Source organism: Papaver somniferum, chromosome 3 (genome assembly GCF_003573695.1).
Source record: "Papaver somniferum cultivar HN1 chromosome 3, ASM357369v1, whole genome shotgun sequence".
Classification (NCBI taxonomy): Eukaryota; Viridiplantae; Streptophyta; class Magnoliopsida; order Ranunculales; family Papaveraceae; genus Papaver; species Papaver somniferum.
Window position 1 is genome coordinate 123467540 of NC_039360.1, and position 9817 is coordinate 123477356.

At 35.5% G+C, this 9817-nt stretch overlaps 1 protein-coding gene across 1 annotated transcript; it reads right to left on the reverse strand.

The window, feature by feature from the left end:
* Positions 1–39: 39 nt before the first annotated feature.
* LOC113357252 (ABC transporter F family member 5-like) lies at positions 40–4807 on the reverse strand. Its single transcript, XM_026600607.1, has 9 exons — positions 3727–4807; positions 3135–3476; positions 2470–2610; positions 2087–2266; positions 1836–1991; positions 1605–1706; positions 1333–1461; positions 801–905; positions 40–441 (listed from the first exon to the last, which is right to left on the reverse strand). Exons 1-9 carry the CDS (start codon positions 4597–4599, stop codon positions 346–348), a joined length of 2124 nt encoding a protein of 707 aa, XP_026456392.1. The 5' UTR covers positions 4600–4807; the 3' UTR covers positions 40–345.
* Positions 4808–9817: the final 5010 nt, after the last annotated feature.

The window sequence follows — 9817 nt, forward strand, 5'->3', positions numbered from 1 at the left end:
GTGATCATTCCATTACCCATTATACGAGATGCAAGCACATTAGACAAGATTTAACTATTACAGTGCAGTAATTAGTATGCTACTACTTGAACATGAAAGATACACGGAGCTTCAGGCATTCCAAGTCGTGATCATTCCATCACCAGTTCGCTATTTTCATAAATTAATAAGTTCAAATATGTATCAGAAATGGTTTGTGTATACAAATGGTTGTGGCTGTCTTGTTCCTATGAGACTTCCAAGACCTCTATAAATCTTCTTTTACAAGATAAATGGGTGTGTTAATTACAATGGGTGATAGGAGGCCTTCAATGAAAAATCACATGAAGAAATCATCTGGCTTATTTAGTTCCAACGTTTTGAGTTCTTTGACCCCTTAGATTTTGCTTTTGCGTTCTGAAATGCCATCCTTTTTTGTTTCTTCTGTGCTTCCTTCTCTGCCTGGATATCATAAAGAAAGAGACATACACGAGTTCAGCAAATGTCAAATCAAATGTACTCAACGCAAGCCTGACTAATTCAATCTCTTCTCCTCTTTTCTTGTCCACAAAAAATACTAGGACAATAGAACTTTTATTGAGCAAAACAACATTGGTCTCTTGTCTACAATGTGGAACACGGCCAGCCACCAAACTCCTCTTTGTGGAGATTTTTGTGGATCATAATTCAGCAGTGATTCAACTTTCTTTTATTGGTTCATTAGACACTAACACGCTAGTTAAAAAGAAGTTGATTTCATGACAACTAAGTCTAGACTTTTTCTTCCATTCATGTGGTTCACAAAAAGACATGCAAGTTACCTTTGACATTTTAGACTTGGCTTTCACTTTAGGGGCCTTCTCGTCAAGCTCCGCTTCTCGTTCAAGCGCCTTATCCCTAGCATCAAGGTTTTTCTCCAAATAATACTGCAAAATCACGGAACACCATAAACAACCATCTTTTTGGTACCTAAATAACGGATGAAAAGAACAAAATACTCAACAATCGTTAACTAGAGTAACAATTATTCGTACTGGCTTCTCCACTTGTGCATCCCATGTAATGAAGAGTCCCACATTGATAGGTCTAACAAGAAATAGTCAAGATATTGATCCTTTTTGCATTTCTTTTTTACACTAAATAATACTACTAATACAGTAAGTGTTACGAGTTGTTCAGTTTGAAACTGTGGTTCGGATGATATCCCCAGTGGACACCTACATAATGATTACTTCTGAGAATGACTTTTGTAATTTCTGGCACACACATCTAACATCTTAACATTAATAGACATCAAATTATTGAATTATTAAAGGTAGAGTGCTTAATTAAACTGCAGCCAACAAGACTTACATTGTAGTCCCCTGCATAGTCCTGCAAGTTGCGATCTTTGACCTCCACTACTCTATTCACAATTTGCTTTATGAAGTATCGATCATGAGAAACAGTGATAACAGTACCCTTGTACTCCGCTATTGCCTCCTGTCAAAACGAAAGGAATCCCTTTATTATTTGTGGTTAACTAGCAGAAGATCAGAACTTAATGGATAGCCACAGCAAACAAAAGCAAATTTGGGTTTCAGGTTTACAACGAGAACAGAGTCAAAATGGAAATAAATATTTACCTCCAGCATCTCTTTAGATGGTATATCCAGATGGTTGGTCGGCTCATCCAAGACTAACAAAGTTGAGGGCTTTACCATGAACTTGCAAAACGCAAGTCGTGCCTACATAAGACATGATAGAGATAAATATTTACAATGAGATAAACAAAATAATCAAACTACAGTCCTCCTGAGCCCACTTGGCAACATAGAATAAATGTATCTATATCTAAGAACTGCAAGATGATTTACCTTCTCACCTCCACTCAGGAGGGAGACCTTCCTATCAAGCATGTCGGACTTGAAATTACAGCGACCAAGAAGTCCCTTTATATCGTCAAGTCTCCAATCCTCAGCAGCTTCTTCTACGGTCTCGAGCACTGTCTTGTCCAGATCAAGTGCTTCAGCCTGAAATAGGCATGAATCTCATCTTTTAGAGGAATGAAAGATCCCAAAAGATAAGGGCAACGAAAATTAGCTCATGACCGTTGAAAAACACAAACCTGGTTCTGCTCAAAATAATTGGGGAGAATATTATGCTCTCCAATCTCAACTACACCTCCTTCTGGCTTCTCCAAACCCATTATTAGTTTAAGCAATGTACTTTTTCCACATCCATTGGGGCCAAGAATTGCGACCTTCTCCCCCCTCTGAATGGTAAGATTGGCCCTATCAAACAGCATCTGATACACAAATACACGTAAGAAATTTAGAGAAAGATAACTGGATACAGGAGACTACAGCGAGCATGTACAAAGTTATTCCTCCAAGGGTTTTTTCTTTAACTTTTATTCTGTGATACATTGGTTTTAAACAGTATGCTTATGTACTTTACTCATTCAAATATGTGTTACAGATATCAATCTATCATGTTAATAATCCTCACCTTCTCCTCAAAGCCAAACTGCAGACTCTTAACTGCCACAACTTCTTGTCCACTTCTGCCACGCTCAGGGAACCTAATCTTCATTTGTTTGCGTTGAAAAGGCTTCTCGATCTGTTCCTCTTCTTGAAGCTTTTCCAGCTTCTGTTGATAAAAAGGAAGAATTTCAGAAATTGATACATGGTTTCATAACAGTACATAAGTAGCAGTACAAAGTAATGTATATTTGAGAAGTTTGCCTAGCATAGAAGGTCATGGCTCAGTTGTATGAAGTTGGAAGAGTATCGCAAAGAGGAGACAGAAAAACATTCACATGATATCTTATCTTGGGTTCCATATGGTACTTTTAAACAAACAAAATTATGTTCAAGAAACACAGCACACTGTTATGCCAGCAATACGAGGGAGTAAGTAAATGACAGTTAATAAGATTCAGCACTGCTGAACAGCATTAGCACCCATTTCAAAATGAAAGGGTTGCAAACTATAATAATTGGAGCGCTTTACTGAATTTCGAGAACCAAGCCTATGTCTGTGCAACTTCTTAGAATCTCTAGAGGATAGCATATCTTATCTTATGCATAAATCATCTACCAAATTTTTCCAAATGAGTAGTTGGCATTCATATAAAGAGACACACGAAATTTTAACTCTTTAAGAATCGATACCTTTTCTGCAGTTGACGCACGACCCGCATTAGCTCCTGCACCCAACCTATGTATGATATCCTTTGTGTGGTCAATTTGCTTCTGCTGCTTCTCCCACGCAGCATATTGTGCTTCTATCCATGCTTCCTTTGCAAGAATATATTGAGAATAATTTCCCTCAAATGTCCTGGATACACCCATATCTGTTTCCACAATTTTTGTGCAGAGTTGATCGAGAAAAGCTCTATCGTGAGATATTATCACCATTGGGACATCTTGCTTGTTAAGATACCCTTCAAGCCACTCAATCGTGTCAAGATCAAGGTGATTAGTAGGCTCGTCGAGAAGTAATAAGTCAGGGTCCTGCAGGTCACCATATTGTCAAGGATCAACCAACAACTACTATACAAATGGAACATACTATAACCAGTGATACTACACCTTTCCTAAGATATTTTGTGTACACCAGTGTCAACAGTTCATACCCATAAGATTGCAACTCATAATTAGTTGTGGAAGGATTTCGGTGTAATTGTTGAAATTGCAACAAATAGCTAAAGCATCAAAACAACATATATCTCAAAAAAAAAAAATCAACTAAACGAAGATATACCTGTAGTAGAATTTTGCCAAGTGATATTCTCATTTGCCATCCACTACTAAACGACGCAACAAGCCTATCAGAATCTTCTGGTGCAAACCCCAATTCAGGCATCATTTTATTAATCTTAACTTCAACAACATTCAAATCAATAGCTTGAGCTCGTCTCTGAAGCAAATCCAATTCATCCAATAACCTGCCCATCAACCCCAAATCTTCAACCGAACTCTCAAGTGCTTTTTGCACTTTCTCTAACCTCCCAGCAATCTCCATCTCCTCCTTAAATGCACTCATAAACTCTTCCTTGACAGTCCTACTCAACGAAACCTCAAACTCTTGACTTAAAAATGAAATCCTCATATTAGGCTTGGCTTTAATCACAGTACCAGAATCAGGTTCCTCTTGTCCTGTTATAATCCTTAACTGTGTTGTTTTACCAGCACCATTAACACCAACTAAACCTACTTTCTCACCCTTTTTCACTTCCCAGTTCACATCTTTCAAAATTGTAACTCCTTTATATCCTTTAGTTACATTTTCTAACCTAACTCCTGATGAAACACTTGATGCTCCTTTCATTTTATCATTCCTTCTGTTCCTTTCGTTTCCATTCGTTCCATTAGAAGAACTCTGTGATAATAATGATTCAATCTCTTCTCTTGTTGTTCTTGTTTCAACTTCAGCTTCAACTACAGATGAAGAAGCTGAAATTGGACCATATTTATGATTTTTAGGGTTATGTAAAGAAAGATTTTTTACTGAGGATGATGAAATTGGACGAGGCCGGATAAGAAAACTGGTTTTTCTTGCATCTAATAATGATTTACCAGTTAAAAAACCACTTGTTCTAAGACCAATGCATTGGATTTTTCGTGATAAATCCATCACGAAAAACTTTTAGATTGGGGATTTCGATTGAACCCTAATTTGGGTGTAAGCAAAAAGTGAAGTTCTTTTTGTGGTGTGAATGAGAACTTGTTTTCGCTTTTTTTTGGATAGTTACAGAGCTCAGCCCAAATGAGAGTAATGTAATGAAGAGGAAGATGGAAGGGAGTTACGAAGTTTATATAAAATTTGAAAATTAAATTTTTTCAGAAATCAAAATGACGTAAGCAGCCCTGAATTGATTCGTATTGTATTGGAATTAGATGCGGTTCCCTGTGAATTTATTGACTATTAGGGTTTTGTTTGTGGAATTACGAATCTATTTTTATTTTTGTGGTGAAGGAAAATTGGATAATTGTTTTTGTTGAAAATATTTAGGTTGAAGATAACGCGCGAGAGACGAGAGTGTGTTTGTGGTGGTTAGCAAATGAAGTAATGATTTCTGCCTCCTTCTGACTCTGACACGTGTCCTCGTGGAAGATTTCATATTTGTCCACGTCACCGTGAAAAAAGGAAAACGATCTTATTATAGGTACGTCATGTTTTATTAGAGGAGCGGCATTTTAATAGGACAAAAAGGTTCATTACATGGTCATTCAAGGTGTTCTTTATAAAAAAAATTGGAAGTAACAAATTAATCCTCATTATTGATAATCTAATTTAGTGATGATAATCAAGTTTAATGTTAATGATTAGTTTCACTTATATTAACTCAAAATCAAAACAAAATCAGATTTTTAGAGTTAAAAAGAAAAAAGTTTAGAGTAGAAGAAAAAGAAAAACTTTTGTGATATTTGTGAAACCCTAAATTTTGATTCACTCGACCAAAATGAGTGATTCCAGTGACCCCGGTATAATTCTAAATTAGTTCCCATTAGTTTTTTCTCGCTCAAAATCATCTAAATTACGTAACAAAATCAAAACTTTTAAATTTTCAGAAGAACTTACGGTTGCAATTTTGCTCGTGACCAACCGTAACTCTTAGTTATGGTTCGTAAGTTATCGAATACCAACCGTAACTGGTTTAATTTGGGGAAGATCCAATTGTAAAACTAGTTACGGTTGGTAATTAAATTTGGACAACAACCGTAACTAAATTACGGTTGGTAACTAATGAATCGAGACCAAACCGTAGCTACCCTACGGTTGGTGTGTCAACTTAACTTTTGAACCGTAAATCATTATTTGATAAATTCTTAAGACACGGAATTATTTACGGTTGGTATGGTTGTTTGAGTAACAAACCGTAACTCAATTACGGTTGATAAATATGATGCAAATACAAACGGTAACTGAACATATTTCTCAAAACTAAGAACTTACGGTTGGTATTTGAGTTAAAACCAACCGTAACATCAACCCAATCTACAGTTACGGTTCGTATTTGAGTTATTACCAACCATAACTCACATGCAACCAGAAATTTCAATTTCAATATTCATACAAAACCCTAATTTTTGATACAAAATTAACTTAAATCCAACACGATAAACTAAACCCTAACAGGGTTTTTCCAAACATTTTTCGAATCGTCGATTAATCGAAGACGATGAAATTTTCAGTTTTAATGGAGGTTACGGTTGATGGAGAAGAAGAGAAGATGAAGAAGATGATGAAAAAAAATTGATTTGATTTTTTCTGATTCATTAGGTTTAAAAAAAATTGATTTGATTTTGGTTGATTTAAGGTGAAAAGGGTAATGTAGTCAATTTACATCCCCTAACCAATTAAAGAGACATTACTATCATAATGCCGCCCCTCTAATAAATCATGCCGCCCCTAAAAGGGACTTTGTTCATGCGTGGCTCTTATACAAACACAAAATAAAAATATGAAATATGAAATATCTTTTTTCTTGAGAGGAAGAAAATTGTATTAATATATGTCTGTTTGTTTTATATTGTAAGATTAAAAATAATATTAATCAAGAAGTATGGTGTAGATGAGCATTTTCTTACTTATTGAAATTGTTACACAATATATTATTCTTTTGGACTCATTGATTTAAATGAGCCGACATATGTTGGAGATTCAGGATGTGTGCCTTTCATGTTATGGAGTCTGCAGCTGTATAATGTTTTCCGTTGATGAATTGGGCTCCTGCTTGAGGGAGCTTTCTTAAAGAAGATTATTATTGGGGCGTCACACTTCTTTAGAAGGGCGTCCTAATAAGATAAAAACGGATCACCCATAAGTAATATTAAAAACTCCTTATCTTATATAATTTTGTAATGACCAAACAACCCTTGTTTGGCTAATTTTGATTTAGTTTAATTAATTACGCCTAGGTTGGACATATAGCAAACCTAAGCGTAAAATTGGAATTACGCTTGGAAATCAACTAAACCTAGGCGTAAAATTAGAATTACGCCTGGAAATCAACCAAACCTAGGCGTAAAATTGGAATTACGCCTGGAAATCAACTAAACCTAGGCGTAAAATTGGAATTACGCATGGATATCAACTAAACCTAGGCGTAAATTGGAATTACGCCTGGAAATCAAATAAACCTAGATGTGAACGACATGCAAATCAAATTTTACGCTTAAATTGAACTAAACCTAGGCGTAAGTTCTTCAAAAAATAAATTACGATTGAAAAATCTAGTACCGTATCCAGGCGTAACACTAGCATAAAGTAAATAAAATCCTAATTTTACTTCGATTTAAGCACAAAAACGAGTATAAAAAGATGGGTTTGTTTGATTATTACCTTGCATACACCATGGGTTGTTGTTGAGGAGTTTGAAAACTTCATTCTTCAATTGATTGAATCGGTGGAATGAGTTGAGGATGAAGTTGAGGTTGATTGAGATGTTGATTACCATCACTAGTATCAGTTTGCTTCTTCCTCATCTGTTTTTATTAGTTTTAATTGAAGGGTCATTTTGGACAAATTGATATTGAATCAAAAGTATCCCTTAACCAGATTTTTGGTCACCAGATATCCAAGTGACGCCCTTCTAAAGGAGTGTGACGCCCCAATAACAGTCTTCTTTTTTAAAGTAGTAACTGTCTCTTCAATTGTATTTTTTGTTTTCCAAGGAATCTACATATTTCCGTTGTTGATTATATCCGCAAATTGTTTGCAATCTCTAACTATAATCACACTAGATAAGATATTATCAGTCAGTCATTTACCTGCCTTAAGTGAAGTTATTATTTCTGCTTGTAATGCTAATGTTGCTTTGTCAGAGCTCGCTGCTAGATTCTCGGTCCACCGAAAAGAGAATAAAAGCATATCCAGTTGATAAGGTTTCTTTTTTGATTGGTGTATGAAAATTATCCAATCAGATTTTATTGTAGACCAGGTGGATTAACTGGGTATACTAAGAGTATGTCTTTGGTTAAGATCATGATCCTTTTGGGAATAAAGTTCAAGCTCAATTAAAGTTTTCGGGTCTGGGGTAATTTCTTAAAATATCAGTGAACATCTATATTTCCAATGAACCACAAAGTTGCTGCTATTCTATTTAGAATATGCGAATAATTCTTAGAGGAAACCAATAGTTGACCAACCACTTATGGAATCTGTCAAAAATTGGTCATTAATTGAATCCAGATAAGTAACGAACCAAATCGCTCTCGCAAATGGGCATTGTCTAACTAAATGACGTTATGTTTCATGTGCTTATAAATTACATATAAGATACTCAGAAGAGATGTCCGGGATATGCGTTGCTAGTCAGCTCAAAGTGGGGAGCGCTTTTTGGGCTAATTTCCACATGAAAAATTTGATTCTCAAAATGACTGGTAATTTCCAATTTTTTTCGAAGAGAACTTTGGGTTCTCTGCATTTTCCCGATCTTGATCTTCCAAGTAGTTATAAGCATTTTCACGGAGAAAACCCCTGATGAATGATGTTTCCATTCACCTTTTTATCTTCACCTTTTTTTCTTCGGCTCTATTGCTATGATGTTCTCCTTTATTTCTGAGCTGAAAAGATTATTAATCTTGGCAATATCCCAACTACCCTCAGGATTTATCAACTCTTGGACCATTTGCTGGCTTTTCAATATCTGTAGATCTCGGTATTATGTCAGAGTTGGGCACCCACTTATCTTGCCAGCCCAAATCCTGGATAAGTTTGAAGATCTAGTATAATCACACTGGTAGGAGGTTGGAAAGTATTTTGCTTCCAACAACTTAGTCCATAATTTTCCTTTTTTCCAAAACTGGTCTACTCGCTAATCTTGTTAGATGTTGATGAGAATTTTTTATTCCTAATCCTCCTTTAGATCTAGTCTTGCAAATGTTTGATCAAGCTTTAGTGTATCCCCCTTTACCTTTAGAGCCATATTTGTTCCACCAAAAATCCCTCTGAACACGATCAAGTTGGTCTAAAGTGGTCTTGGGAAGGGAAATACATTGCATTTGGTATGTTAGGAAAGACTGAAAAATTGACTGAATAAGGACTATACGACCAGCCTGGGACATAAGTTTCGATTTCCAGCCTTGCAGGGTGGAATAATATTTTTATAGAAGAGGTTCAAATTTTTCTTTTATGTTTCCATCCAAAAATAATGGGGTGCAAGATATCTATCTTTTTTCGTCATTAATCAGACCTTTAAAATTTTCGCTATAATTTTACCATGTTTCGGGTGAATCTTAGGACTAAAATAAATTCTTGACTTTTGGAGATTTGCCATTTGCCCCGTAATATTTCCAAAATTAGATAAAATATCAAGCATATTTTTAGCCTCTCTGAGATACACTGAAGTAAATAGAAAACATTCATCAACAAAAAATACATGAGAGATATTTGGAGCTTCCTTATTTATTTTGAGACCCAAGATCTTTTCTCCGAGATAGCCTTGTTTAGGAGCCTGGATAAAATTTCCATGCTAATAAGGAACAAATAAAGATAGAGGGGGTCCCCTTGTCGAATACCTCTAATTTAGTGCCCAAAGAGCTATTAAGGGGATTGAAAAAGAATTTGCAGTAATGCATTGTATCGTAGGATTAACCCATGAGAGTTGGTGGTAGAAATCATTTCTAATTTAATTTCCCTAGTTCAGCTTGGAGATTTTTCCAGCGGTCCAAATTAGAAGCGAAATTTCCAAACTTGTGTAAATTCTCAATTTTATTATTCAATTTTCTAATAGTTTTTGTAAATATTACCAAAAACTATGAGTTACAGTGGGGTAGGTCTAAAGATAGTAGTTGTAGGTTTGAAGCTAAATTCATATCTCCTGAGTTTTTAGAGTGAAGTTTCCAAG